General features: G+C 36.3%; 1 protein-coding gene across 1 annotated transcript; it reads right to left on the bottom strand.

Moving 5' to 3' along the window:
- Positions 1-957: 957 nt before the first annotated feature.
- On the bottom strand, positions 958-13,954 carry LOC126817347 (peptidyl-prolyl cis-trans isomerase B). Its single transcript, XM_050544229.2, has 5 exons — positions 13,621-13,954; positions 7,368-7,481; positions 6,609-6,714; positions 1,704-1,888; positions 958-1,107 (listed from the first exon to the last, which is right to left on the bottom strand). The coding sequence occupies exons 1-5, from the start codon at positions 13,705-13,707 to the stop codon at positions 973-975; spliced, it is 627 nt and encodes a 208-aa protein (XP_050400186.1). The 5' UTR covers positions 13,708-13,954; the 3' UTR covers positions 958-972.
- Positions 13,955-15,189: the final 1,235 nt, after the last annotated feature.

Genomic DNA, 15,189 nt, shown 5'->3' with positions numbered 1-15,189 from the left:
TGGCCATGTGTTATATAGTAGCAAGCATGTGGTGACAGCATTAATTGTAGCAGAGATCTTTCTGGAACTCAAATTGGGTAAGACTGCTTACAAGAACATGCGAACAGTTCAGACTGTCAGATCTTGGTGATGCTAGAAAATATTTAAATGTTTAAAAACACTAGAGCTGTTAACAAACATGAACATTTTACCTTTGAAAAGTTAGAATCTATTAAAGATCTGTTTTTTTTTTTAGCTGCTTGAGTTTTTTGAAACCTATGAACTTTGATGCTGTTAAAAAGTTTTAAAGTTATTTGGAACCGTGTTCCTATCCCTGGGTGATTTTTGCTGTTTAATTTTCATGGATTCCAGACACTAAAATGTAGACATATACCCAGGTTCCAATTGCTATTTAAGGTCAACTCTTTCTCTAAGTCATTCAACCATCAATGATTAAATTACAGATCTATATTTTGTTTCTTTTTTTTTATACTTTTGATAGCCTACATGAAGATCTGACCGGATGTAGAGGGAGGTCGCGTCTATGGTCATACAAGCAGGTTTTTATTCAATGACGTTGGACATTTGACATTTTGATTAACCAATCAACATTCAAGTTTCAAGTTGATATTTGGAAATACAACTTTTGCTTGGTCTTCGCTGCGAATGCCGATCCACAGTTCCGTGCACCGCAGTCCACAAAAAAATTTCATTGGGTAATCCTTTACATCAACCAGAACGTTGTTGTATAACAACTCTTCAAGATCCTAGTGAAGTGAAGACCTAATTGTTGTCTTTGCTGTTTGTTGCCAAGTAGCATGCTTTGTACTGGTGTTTCACAATAAATGAAACTGATAATGCATACAATGAATTGAGAAATAACTGATGTAATCTGCACTCATGTCCTTCGCTACCAAAAAGACAAACAAAATGAATAAAACATCCTAAATTACACAATAATGAAATGAAAACACTTGGTAATAATAAAACAATTTATTCTTCAGAATCATCTTTAGCAACTGCAAAAGGTGTGTCTACTGGGATACTGCCTGAATCAAAAATAACTACTGGTTTTTCTGGTTTATCTTGACTACTTGTTGGGGTATTCTCTATTTTTCTAACAACATTCTGTAGAAAAAAAAAAGGGAAAGAAGAAAATATTGACTGTTAATTGACAACAAAATAAATTGTGGAGACTGAAGTTCAAACAAAATATCTTAATTCATTCTTTTATTATTGGGGGTGGGGGGTGGGGGTGGATGGCCGAGTGGTTAGCATGTGCGCGCATTATCATAAGGCCTGTCATTGAGTCAACTGGCATGGTTTCGAATCCCCGGTTGTATGTGACAAGGAGTAGGGTCGCCTGTTCAACCTCGTGGGTTTTCTCAGGGTCCTCCGGTTTTCTCCAACTGCTAAAGACTGCAAGCGAATTATTGACATAAAATTAAAAACCATATGTTAGTCCCAAAATGACCTAGTTTGTGTCAAGTAGACGTGTGTTGAGTGGACGTTAAACCCCATTTCTCTCTCTCTCTCTCTTTACTGATAACAGTCAATTGTCCAAAGTAAAATAAATGTAGCATAACAAGATGCGTAGCATAAATTTAGATTGTAACAATGTATTATAAAGAACAGAATACATGTATTAAACTATACAACACTTCTAGAAAACAGCTACATACTATTTTATTTGTGCCTGGTTTCGAATATCAATTTGAACTTACCATTCCTTCTAATACCTTTCCAAAAACAACATGTTTACCATCTAACCATGATGTTTTCTTCGTTGTAAGGAAAAATTGTGATCCATTTGTATTTTTACCAGCATTAGCCATAGAAAGCCAACCAGATCCATAATGTTTCAATTTGAAGTTTTCATCAGCAAATTTTTCCCCGTAGATACTTCGACCTGATAAAAATATTTACAATATAAGTACCGTAATACAAATCAACAGACCAACTGGTTTGTAGTACATGTACACTAAAAACAACATAAATGCCCAAAATTTTGTTAAAATATTGCTAATTAGCCTGCTACAAAGTGGGAAAAAACAATACATGAAGTTAAGTTTCTCTTAAAATGGCTAGACCTCTTTGATATGTTATTACAAGAGCATCGCTAACGCTGCAATATACGTCCACATTCCAGCTTTGATTGATATGGTACTTTTTAAAATGAAGAAAATGAAATATGAAATGGCTGTAATATGATCAGAGGCAAAGAAGGCTAGGCGTCGGGTTTGTTTTGCCAAATTTACAGACAAAATACTAACAGTAAAGTGGGTGTGACACTGCCCCAAGAGGTCCGGGCAAGTATCAAAATAAATTGTTGCTGTCTTTATGGTATAAGGAATAAATATGCAAAGTTCCAAGATGATTCAGAATTGCAGCCTGTAGACGATAAATACAAAAACTGGGCGTGGCTCTGCCCATGGGGGTTGGATATGGAAACAATATAAACAGGTACCATCCTGTTATTGAAATGGCAACATCACTAGTTGCCGTCCTTAGGGTATAAGGAATAAGTACACCAAGTTCCAAAATAATCCATTCAGAATTGTGGCCTTTGGGCGTTAAAGGCAAAAATTGGGCGTTGCTCTGCCCCTGGGCGTTGGGGCATTCACCAAAATCAATAGTTGATGCCCTTAGGCTATAAGGAATACATATGCCAAATACCAAGTTGATCCATCCAGAATTCGGGCCTGTAAACGATATACATAAAAATTGGGCATGACTGCCCCTGGGGGTCGTGACATGCAGTTGTCGTCCTTAGGCTATAAGGAAAACATATCCCAAGTTCAAAGACAATCCATTAGGAATCGTGGCCTGTAGGCAACTCACAGAGACACAAAGAAAAAATGGGTGTGGCTCTGCCCCTGGGGGTTGGGCAATCACCAAAAAAATAGAGGTCAGCCTTGGGGTATAATGTATAAGTATAAAAAAGTTTTCAAGATGATCGATTAAGCATTGCAGGCTGTAGGTGACATACAGACACACAAAAAGAAAATGGGTGTGGCTCTGTCCCTGGGGGCTGGGCATTCACCACAAACAATAGGGATGTTCCTTAGGATAGAAGGAGTAAGCATGCAAAGTTTCAAGGTGATACGTTACGAAATGCGGTCTGTAGATAACAAACAATGAATATAAGAAATGGGCGTGGCTCTGCCACTGGGGGTCGGACATGCACCAAGAACAATAGGGATCATCCTTAGGGTATAAGGAATTCATATGAAATTTTTTCAAGACGGTCGATTAAGAATTGTGGCCTGTAGGCGACACACAGACACACAAAGAGAAAATGGGCGTGGCTCTGCCCCTGGGGGTTGGGCATGCACCCCAAACGATAGGGGTGTTCCTTAGGGTACAAAGAAAAAGTATGCAAAGTTTCAATATGATGCGTTAAGAAATGCGGCCTGTAGACGACAAACAAACAAATACAAGAAATGGGCGTGGCTCTGCCCCTGGGGGTCGGGCATGCACCAAAAACAATAGGGATCTTCCTTGGGGTATAAGGAACAAGCCAACAGTGAGGCTGATGTCCCCCGCCGAAATAGGAAAATAATTAGAGAGTTATTGTGTTCCAAAGTCTCAGCAAATCAAATTGCTTATCGCTCTGCTTAATCTGAGCAGAAAATGCTCATTATCGATCTTAGTCAAGGTATTACTGTAATGAAACTATACACCAAGTTTCATCACTCTCACTTAATTAGAACTAAAGTTATAGTGTCCCAAAGCATCAACCAATCAAATTGTTTATCTCTGCTTACCCTAAGCGGAACGGACAGACAAACAGACAGACGGACGAACCCATTTTAATAGTTCCCTGCTTTCTTCGAAAGGCGGGGGACAATAAGCATGAACATTTACTCAATTCGAAGATCAACCAATCAAATTGTTTATCTCTGCTTACCATAAGCGGAACGGACAGACAGACAAACAGACAGACGGACGAACCCATTTTAATAGTTCCCTGCTTTCTTCGAAAGGCGGGGGACAATCAAAGTAGGAGAGTTATTGTTTTCCAAAGTCTCGACCAATCAAATTGCGTATCGCTCTGCTTACCCTGAGCAGAAAATGCTCATTATCAAACTTAGTCAAGGTATTACTGTAATGAAACTATACACCAAGTTTCATCAATCTCACTTAATTAGAACTAAAGTTATCGTGTCCCAAAGCATCAACCAATCAAATTGCTTATCTCTGCTTACCCTAAGCTGAAAATGCTCATCTTCGAACTCCATCAAGGCATTGACCTAATCAACACATACACCAAGTTTGAAAATTCTAGCTCAATTAGGAAGAGAGTTATCGTGCCCCAAAGTATCAACCAATCAAATTGCTTATCTCTGCTTACCCTAAGCGGAAAATGCTCATCTTCGAACTCCATCAAGGCATTGACCTAATAAACACATACACCAAGTTTGAACATTCTAGCTCAATTAAAAGTTATCGTGTCCCAAAGCATCAACCAATCAAATTGCTTATCTCTGCTTACCCTAAGCGGAAAATGCTCATCTTCGAACTCCATCAAGGCATTGACCTAATCAACACATACACCAAGTTTGAACATTCTAGCCCAATTAGGAAGAGAGTTATCGTGTCCCAAAGCATCAACCAATCAAATTGCTTATCTCTGCTTACCCTAAGCGGAAAATGCTCATCTTCGAACTCCATCAAGGCACTGACCTAATAAACACATACACCAAGTTTGAACATTCTAGCTCAATTAGGAAGAGAGTTATTGTGTCCCAAAAAGTGTGACGGACAGACAGACGGACAGACAGAAGGACAGACAGACGGACAGACAGACAGACAGACAGACGGACGAACCCATTTTAATAGTCCCCTGCTTTCTTCGAAAGGCGGGGGACAATAAGTATACCAAGTTTGAAGAAAATCCAGTAAGAATTGCGCCCTGTAGGCGACACAAAGACACACGAAAAGAAAATGGGCGTGGCTCTGCCCGTGGCTCTGCCCCTGGGGGTTGGGCATGTACCCCAAACGATAGGGATGTTCCTTAGGGTACAAAGAATGTGTATGCAAGATTATAAGTTAAGAAATGTGGCCTGTAGACGACAAACAAACAAATACTAGAAATGGGCGTGGCTCTGCCCCTGGGGGTCGGGCATGCACCAAAAACAATAGGGATCTTCCTTGGGGTATAAGGAATAAGTATACCAAGTTTGAAGAAAATCCAGTAAGAATTGCGCCCTGTAGGCGACACAAAGACACACGAAAAGAAAATGGGCGTGGCTCTGCCCCTGGGGGTTGGGCATGCACCCCAAACGATAGGGATGTTCCTTAGGGTACAAAGAATGTGTATGCAAAGTTTCAAGATTATTAGTTAAGAAATGTGGCCTGTAGACGACAAACAAATACTAGAAATGGGCGTGGCTCTGCCCCGGGGGGTCGGGCATGCACCAAAAACAATAGGGATCTTCCTTGGGGTATAAGGAATAAGTATACCAAGTTTGAAGAAAATCCATGAAGAATTGCGCCCTGTAGGCGAACCACAGACACACACACACACACACACACACACACACATACATACATACACACACACACACAGACAGGGGCGACGGCATAATACGTTCACATTATGAATGTGGACGTATAAAAATAAGATTTTATATCATGATTTGTTTAGTCAAATGGAATTTTAGCTTTGTTAAAAGTTTTAATTAACCAATTTTGTACTCCACTGTGGAAACAATAAGACAGAATTAAATTAATCAAGCCAACAGTGAGTCGCTGACGACCTTCCGCTTAAGTACCAAAAAACCAAACAGATGACACTCATTTATTACTTGCACATTAACATTAGAAAAAGCATCAAACAATCAAATTACTTATCACTCTGCAAAAATGCTCATTATCTTAGGTAAGGTATTGGTGTGTTCGTGAAATAGAACACTACACAAAGTTACATTACTCTAACAGAATTAGAATCAATGTTATTTTGTTCCAAAGTCTTGACCAATCAAGTTGCTTAGCATTCTGCTTAACCAAAGCAGATAATGCTCATTTCATCACTATCACTAGCTTATCTCTGCTTAGCCTAAGCAGGAAATGATATAGATTGTCACCTCACACCTAATGAAATGAAATGGTGTTGACAACCTACCTTTCTGCACAGACTGGGCTTATGAAGATGTCACATTATGAACAACCACACCAAGTTTGAACATTCTATTTTACGTAAAGGTAGGAATATTGCATTTCAAAGTTATGACAGTCTAAGCAGAAAATGCTCATCATCAAATTCAGCAAAGACATTCACCTAATGAACACCTCCATCAATTTTGAACATTCTACCTCAATTAGAATCAAAGTTATTTTGTTCCAAAAGATGTGATAGTCTCCTGCATTTATATCTGAAAGGCAGTGGACAAGAATCCACTTAATCTTTTAAGACAGAAATTTAATTGTACAGAGCGTGTCCTCAAAATAACACATTAGACTATCACCAACCCAACTCAATACTTATTTTAACCGAAATCAAAGAGTTTAAGATTCATAAAGCTGGTTCTGTTAACCAATCTTTAGATGTGTCTGGCATATTCGTATAGGTAGCAATAATGCCATAAATTTATGTTGATTGAAATAAAGAAAATGATTACAAATACCTCCGGTGCCATCGCCCTTGGTAAAATCACCGCCCTGAATCATAAAATCTTTAATGACTCTATGAAATTGGCTTCCTTTATAGGTAAGAGTTTCGCCATCTTTTTCCTGACAAAATATTATTAATAAAGAATGTTTACTTAAAGATGCATTATGTAAGAGCTTAATCTGCCTATTGCCTATTTACGTTACATAAATTATTTAGATATTTATTCACATGCCAAGCCCAAAATCAACCCTCTGTCTGTCATATTTACATTAAACATTAAAATGCAAAATCAGGACTTTGTTTATTATCATATAAATCTACAAATGTTTACGCTATTTCTTGTCAAAACTTGAATAAAGTAATTTGACTGAAATTTTCAATATATATTCATTTTTCATTACCTATTTTTAAAGATACTTTCCCATAAAAGTATTTATCAGGTGGTTATTTCCAATAAAAGTATCAATTTTGGTATATATAGCTTCTTTAATCTTTTAATAGATTCTTTTATAGCAGGGGAATTCCCTCGCAAATACAATGTTTTGAGAAGGATTTGAAGGAAAATTTTGATAGATTAATTAGTTTGAATATGGTTCAAGTCTAAATATATCATCAAATCACCCAGTTTGTACGCAGGAAGGTATCTTTAAACTAGTATAGCAAGAATGGGCAGCTCTTTATCTAAATCTTACAGAATGCATATAAATTAATTCCTGGAAACATACTCTATTTTATGTATATAAAGGGGTAATAAATTTGAAAACCAACTTACAAATCCTTCTGCTAATTGTTTAAAGTTAGCTACTGTTTTGGGGACAGTTTTTCCAAATAAACCTATGACAATACGTCCCACGTCTTCATCGCCAATCTTTATATCAAAATAAACCTGAAAATAATCACAATATTGGGTGAGCTCAGGGAATAACGTACAGTTACATATAATTTATTTTTAAAAATAGCATTCTGTAAATATCTTTTGTGCATGTCATAAGATTTAGTAAATTGTATAAATTTAATCAAATCATTGTTGAAGTAAGTAAACCAGGTGTTGACAAAAAAAATCAATTTACCACAACCAATATATTACTTCAAATTTGATAACTAGCTGTATGTCTAAATACTGCCATATAAATTAAGTATTCTTCCTGATTGGGTGGGGAAGGGGGATACCATATCATAAATACATTTGCAAATATTTCCCATAAAACTGACAAACAAATAACTCATCGCTGAATCTGATGCATAATACTACCTTTTGATTAGTCTGGAGGCATTCTTTTGTTTCTATTTATATAATAGTTAAACGTTGTTCCAAGTAATGCATTATCTAGGCTATATAATGATACTACAGTAAACTTCGCATAAGTCGAATTCGTATAAGTCAGATCTTTGCTCAACTCGGATAAAATCGTTTGGACCCTTTGATCCTGCACGTTTTTCTGATTAAATTTGAAACTCGCTGTCTGCTGTACAAGACACTTTCCGGGAAAATTTAGGACATTTTTCAAAGATGGCGACAAAACGGAAGTTATCTACTCACACCAAAACAGAAGTTATCTATTTGCACATACGAACAAAAGCTTGAAATATGCCTTTGAATCAATCATTATTCAGCTCTTGCAGTTTATTTCTAATCGAGCTGAGATTGAATTTCGGTCTTCGGCTAACTCGGATCTTCGCTTAACTCGGATAAAATTGGTCAGTACACTTAGATTCGACTTATGCGAAGTTTACTGTATATCATAAAACACATGAAAATATTTTTCACAAAACTAACAGATAACTTGTAACTTAATATTACCATACTACCTTAATACCATTTTGAATAGCCTAAAGGCACATTTTTGTTTCCAGATCATTGTATATTCTCAAGCTTAAATAAGTTATATACAGGTACTAGGAAGCAAACCAATAAATATTTGAATCTTATTTGATTTCTAATGTAGGGGAAGCCACGGTGGCTAGGTGGTGAAGATGCTGGCTCACTAGCCTGGAGGTCAGGTGTTCGATCCCTGCAATGGCCGAGAAAGTTCATCTGGATTTTCCGACGTGGTTTCCCCTTGTCCGTGGTGCAGAATGGAGGGCCTGACAAGGACAGCTGTCTAGTCCTTCGGATGAGACGAAAAACCGATGCTCCATGTATACATTGGAATGCACGTAAAAGATCCCTTGGCAGTTGGAATTGGATATAAGAGAAGGCGATAGTGCCGCTGCCCGGGCAAAATTTCCCTCATAGCACACTGTATGGTGTATGCCCGTCTTCATTTGCCCAGTATAGGACTCGGGAGCAGAACAGTATAACGTTAACCCCATTTCGTTTCATTTCATTTCTAATGTAGGGGATTAACAATAAGCAGGAAGCTGAGTTTTTGTTTTCATTGTCTTTCATCTTTATTTCCAAATGGCACCCCTTTGAACTACAGTGTATTTCAAAAGTTTCACTGGCCATACTTCTTTACTTGGCAATCTAGCACCTACATGTAGATACTTTGAACTATTCGAAAAAACCTTTACTGTTACTGTTGCACAGATCTCATAGTACTCACAACTGTTGCCATAATGACATGGACTGATCTCGACCAGCAAGTGTCAATCGTCAAATAGTGCTATTTATTGAAAATGACCGGTCACACATAAACGTATAAATCCTATATACATTTTTTATCCAATGGCTATCAAACTTTGACATGATTTTCTACTGAAGGCGCTTCACCACCAGATCCCCTACGAACTTAAGTAGGCCCTGTGTATGGTATGCTATACATTTAGTATTTAGGAAGTTTCAGCAGTCATATCTCCAAAGTTATCCAATGGAATGTAGTAGGGGATGAATACTGATAGGCTACAAAAACTTTTTTCAAGTTTTTGTGAATTTCGTGAAATGTCAGAAATTGTATTACCTACTGTCTGCTCCAGGTGACACTACGACACGAAAATTGCTTGCCATTTCTTCAATTTTTAATCAAAACGGCTAAAATTTAGTGACATACCTGGAAGTCCCATCCCATTACTTTCTTACACGAGGGAACCAATTTCAGATCAAGCTATATAACCTCTCTCTTGAAAAATCATGGTTTGTTTACATCGAGCTACTGAACATCAGCCATGTTTGACCTAGTTATCTGGAATAGTTGATTTGAGCGGGGGCGCTGGTTTCGCTTTGAGTTGTTTTTGCCTATTTGGATGTTAATGAAGTTGTTTCCACCCAGTAGAATATATTATAACTTTCATTTTTATGGGATTGAAGACCACAGTTGTTTGTCCAACTGACTCGAATATTTAATTGGCCCCTAAGGCTGTAGGGTTTTGATATTGATATAAACTACATACAAATTTTATCCTGAACTGAAATGTGATGGAAATTTAAGAGGCGGCTATAGGCGTACACAATAATAACTCGGTTCATATAATAATGCGAAAGTAATTGCGGGTTGCATAGTCACTTATTCCTTTGCTTAAAACTTTGTCTTGAGAACCCTCGGAAATTTTAAAGTTGAATTTAGGCTGGAGTGATGATAAAACTAATTGTATATGTAACCTAATTTCTCATGAAGCCTGCAACAAAAGCAAAAACGATTTTTATATAATAATTATGTCTGGCGCATTATCGCCCAGTTGATGCTGGCGTGCCATTAAACATCAATTACATCATTTCATCTTACAATCAAGGTTATGCATTGCAGAACACGGAATAATTTTTTATTTTTCCGGTTTTATAGATGGGCCCTCCTTTTAAATGGATTTTTTTATGGATGTAATTAATGCGTAGGCAATCTCATTTTTTAGTACATCCTTTGACATCTCGCGTAATATTCATCTTGAAATATTAAATTGTAGATAACAATAATACCGACATATATTTTGCAAATAAAAATGGTTTAGAAACAGCTCAGAAAATTATATAAAACTATAACTGTTATGCAGTCATGACAGGTTTTGCACAGGTGTCACTTAACATATTCCCATGAGCATGATACACCTATAAAAATTTTACATGAAATGGCCATTTACGATAGCATATTGACGTGTGAAACCCTCACAAAGTGACCAATGCCTGATCGTTTATCTACAGTAAATTAGTAAACATTATTATTAAAGGGTATAGAATAACACTCTTTAAAAAAACAAAACAAACATGTTTGCTTTAAGGTTTGAAATTATAGGTTTGTTTTTTTTTTCAAAATCACTATAGATGTATAGAGCAAAACAATGTAAAAGGTACTTTTGGACAATTGCATCAAGTTATAAACTATCTTTGATATCTATATGTTCATATTGATTTGTGTTTAACACAAGTGTGAAATCTAATAAGTATTTACTGCTGCAAAAGAAATGGGCGAATTTTCCATCACTAAATAAATATTTCTAACCGAATAGTACCCGATTTGGAGATCCCTGTCTACCCTTTACGCGAAATGCAAGTGTCCCATTATGCCGTCGCACTCTGTAATGTTTATGTTTTGAGAAAAAAACAATGTCGAAATATGTGAAATTTACAAGAGAATAGTGAATTCATTGAATTTCTAGGTGTTAAGGCTCCACGAAGAGAGCAATGGGATGACCATTTCAGGTATGTCACCAAGTTTGGGCCGTTTAAATTAAAAACTGAAGAAATGGCGAGGAATTTTAGAGTCAGAGTATCTCTTGGAACAGACAGTAGGTGAAGGGATTTGCAGTGACCACTCCGCGTTGCAAACATTTAACCATTTTACCCTAGCCATATCCTTTAACTTTCTTGTAATAAAGTTAAGATGGTCCACAGAGTCTTACAGTCAGTAACCTCTTCATTCAGTAAATGTGATCACCTTCCAAGCTAAATAATGCAGCCAAAAATATTTAGTTGCTTTCCAACAATCTTAACACTGAAGGCTACAGTTGCTCTTTTAAAACGACCTAATGTGTTATTTGCCTATTGTCTGAACCACCGTAAATTATAAACGGATTTCTTCGATTATGAACAAACTACTTGACTTTGGTTATTATAAACTTACCTGTGTGTTTGAAATTACCTCCGGTTAAATAAAATCCATTGTACAACTAAATATCCCAGCGAATAAAAAAGTTCTCTCTTGTAAAATTGAACTCATCACAAACTTTGACATCGAGAAATCAAAAATGGAAGCTAATTACGTCACTTGTCAGGACAGATCATTTCGTATAAGGGGGTCTCAGCAAGGCTTGTCTATCGTAACGGTGTTTGGCTCTTTTACGACAATTCAAATTTTGTGTATGAATAAGCTATTGCTCTCGTGAATAAGCTATTGCTCTCGGACCCAGTAATGAGTTTGGGCGTTTACAAACATAAATACGCCCGTATGGTTAGAGAGTTGGGTGGGATTATTTCTTTTGAACACAGGTGCTGAACAAAAAGAACGACATTCCTTTAATATTTCCTGATGAACTTAAGCAGTCCTGTCAATTAACCTTGGCAATCGGCTGTAACCGCAATACATTTGCCTCGGCAAAATTAATAGCCGAGGCCATTAAATCATTGAATAGGTATAACGTTATTATATTTTTTTTTATAAATACTAAAAATTATTACCAACAACAAATCATAGCGCACAGCGGTTTAATTATCGGCAGATAGTTCCATGTCGTTCTGTTTCTCTTCGAATATTATTTCCGTTGTGCAAAAGCTGTTCAGAATTTTGCGTCTCGGTAACACAATTAATTTCCAAAAATCCCGGCTTCGTTTTGAAATTCACTGGGCAATGCACCATACGATTTTACTCTCGGTTATTAACTATAGGCCTATATTAATTACAAGTACTACTTCATTTTGAAATCCACAGAGAATGGAATTTTCAGATGGCATTTCGTAGATCGCGATCATGCCTCTGCCAAACAACGCTTTAAATTATATTACCGTAAAAGGTACCATACCATATAAGTTATTGTATACTACACTGATGCAGTGAAAATGGTTAAATTTAGTGCGAAACTTGCACGAGTTTTTCCCACGGTCTGCATAATTAACACACAAGACCCAATAATACATGCAATCTGCGATATCGGCTCTTTTGACAAGTGATTTTTTTGTTTTAAATACATTTTTATAAAGACGATAAACGATGTTTAGACATCCCGAACTGTTCTTATCAACAATGTTTCGATTTCAGTATCTATCGAATAAACACCCCAAAGTAATTTAATCAGGAATATTATGGATGTGAACAGTCGGAACGTTAATTAAATATGGAAATTATTGAGAAGCTGTATCCTTTTTTCATAGTTATGATATAAAGTATGCTTATTTATAAATGTTAGCCACATAGTTGCATATAATTGACAGGGATGTAGGGCCTAATTTTAATATATATTATAATACACACTAACACAGGGTATTTACAATTATGAGGTGATGTGAAAAGCAATATTTACGTGTATTTGTGTAATCGGTGATATATTCATTGTGAATAAAAATTTAGTAGACTGACAATCAATTGTTTCCAAATTAATTTTATTGGCTTCAATTGCCACTTTTGTTGTTTGTTGCCCAAACTCAAACGATCAAATAGGTCGCGCGTTGTTGTGATTGCAGCACACGTGATTGTCAAAATTTGTAAACCATTGTCCCCTTCAACATATTAAGATGGTTTAGCTCATCACGTGACATGTACAATGTTATGATGAACTAAGTCGAAAATACAAGCAAAAAAATTTGACTTTTCAAGAGAGAACTTTTTTTTTTTTCGTTAGGAATCGGATATTCAATTGTGCAATGGACTCTATTCAACTGGAGGTGATTTCAAACACATAGGCAAGTTTTTAATAACAATTATTCAGTAGTTTGTTCACAATCGACGAAATCTGTTTATAATTTACCACGGTTCAGACAGTAAATCATGATTTTGATCAGTTTTCAATTTTAACATCGATTGAATAGAAATGTAGCCTAACCCAAGATTTGGGTTAGCCCATCTGAATCTATCAATGAATGAATGCATCCTTAAGCATGCCTTGTTCACTGATCTTGATGCACCGTATCAGTTACATTATTATTATAAAAGCTAATATTATACCTTATCTGAAACTTTTGGACCTTTTGGTTTGTCGTCGCCAGCAAAAACTAAAGCAGGTATAACGATACAGGCCAAAACAGTGAACATGATGATGATAAAAACTCTTTTTCTGGTGGTATTTGATTTAGCTCTTGCGGATGATTTGAATTTAGGTGGTATCTTGATAACTGAATGACCCGAAAGTCAGTTGCATTTATACGTGTCAATCTTTCAACCTGAGTGGTAGTGGTAGTAGCTGGTGGTTTAACGTCGGCTTCCACAATAGTGAAATCGCAGACAATTCAACGTGAACCAGGATGAATAGTTTTAACATGGCGCACCGGCTGAGGTGGTAATATTTTATTGGTTAATATTTTAGTCTCGGATACTAAGACTGGCAATGGTTCATAATTTTTTCATTTTGATATATATCTATTATCTGTTATACTATATCTTTATATACATGTTCATATTGTATGCTGTCCTTAATGGATGTCTTGATACAATAAAATCTTATCTTATCTTATCTTATCTTATTCCATGGGACTTCGTGGAAGCGACTATTTTCACATCTCTATGCTCACAATTAAGGTTCTTACTTTCTCTTATTTTTATGAGTTGACATGCTTAAATGTTATGCCCTCAGCATCGATAGATATTAATCCAACTACAAAGTATAATTTATAGCAGACGACGTGGTCTTGACTAACAAGATGGTATTATACTGCAGAGTAAATTTATAACTTGAGAGTGGCCACTATAGGAATAAATATTAAAGGAGCTAAATCGCTAATATTTGGGACCTAGAAATTGACACAAGTGGGTCGCAACTCATATAATACCGTAATATGAATGTATATAAACTGATTTACATTCAATCGTTTCCGTTTTTACTCTAATTTCAAATCAGTTATGTTCCGTGAAATAAGCCAGCAATCTCAATCGAGTGCAAATTCATAGCGTCTGGTTATTCCAGTCTACATAAGCCGTTTGGTTTGGTGCAATATGTCTAGCCTCGTTCCTCTAGTCTCTTGCTAGAACTGGGGCTGAATCGCATTATGGTACACGATTCGTGTACCAATGGTAAAATATTTATTTTGTCTTAAATATTGGATATCAGAAGCCCACCCTTTTCCGGTAAGATCACAGCATCAATGTTGTTTTAAATTGACAAATAATTCGTGTTTTAAATGTTGAAGATTTTGGATGATATTGATTTAGAGACTTAGCTCCTTTAAATTTAAATGCAAATACACAAGTTTCAAATTTTAGGCTTTAATTATGAATGAATGATATGGGGTATTTAACGTCCCACTTGGGTGCATCAAACGCACCGATTTTTCAAAAGTTTTGATATCACTAGGGGTGCTAGTTCCAAATTATGTCTAAAATCATCCCTAGATTTTTTTTCAGATTTTTGGTTCATCGTCTAGTGGGTCCACACTGGGCTCAACGTTTTGGTCAGTAACTCCTACGAAATTATATGATAGGTCAAACTTGTCAAAATGTTACCATAATTTCACATCACATGGCCATAAAATGTGGCCATCTTTATGTTTATATAAAACAACCCCGATATTTTGTCGCGGG

Source organism: Patella vulgata, chromosome 4 (assembly GCF_932274485.2).
Source record: "Patella vulgata chromosome 4, xgPatVulg1.2, whole genome shotgun sequence".
NCBI lineage: Eukaryota > Metazoa > Mollusca > Gastropoda > Patellidae > Patella > Patella vulgata.
This window is presented reverse-complemented; position numbering and strand designations above follow the sequence as displayed.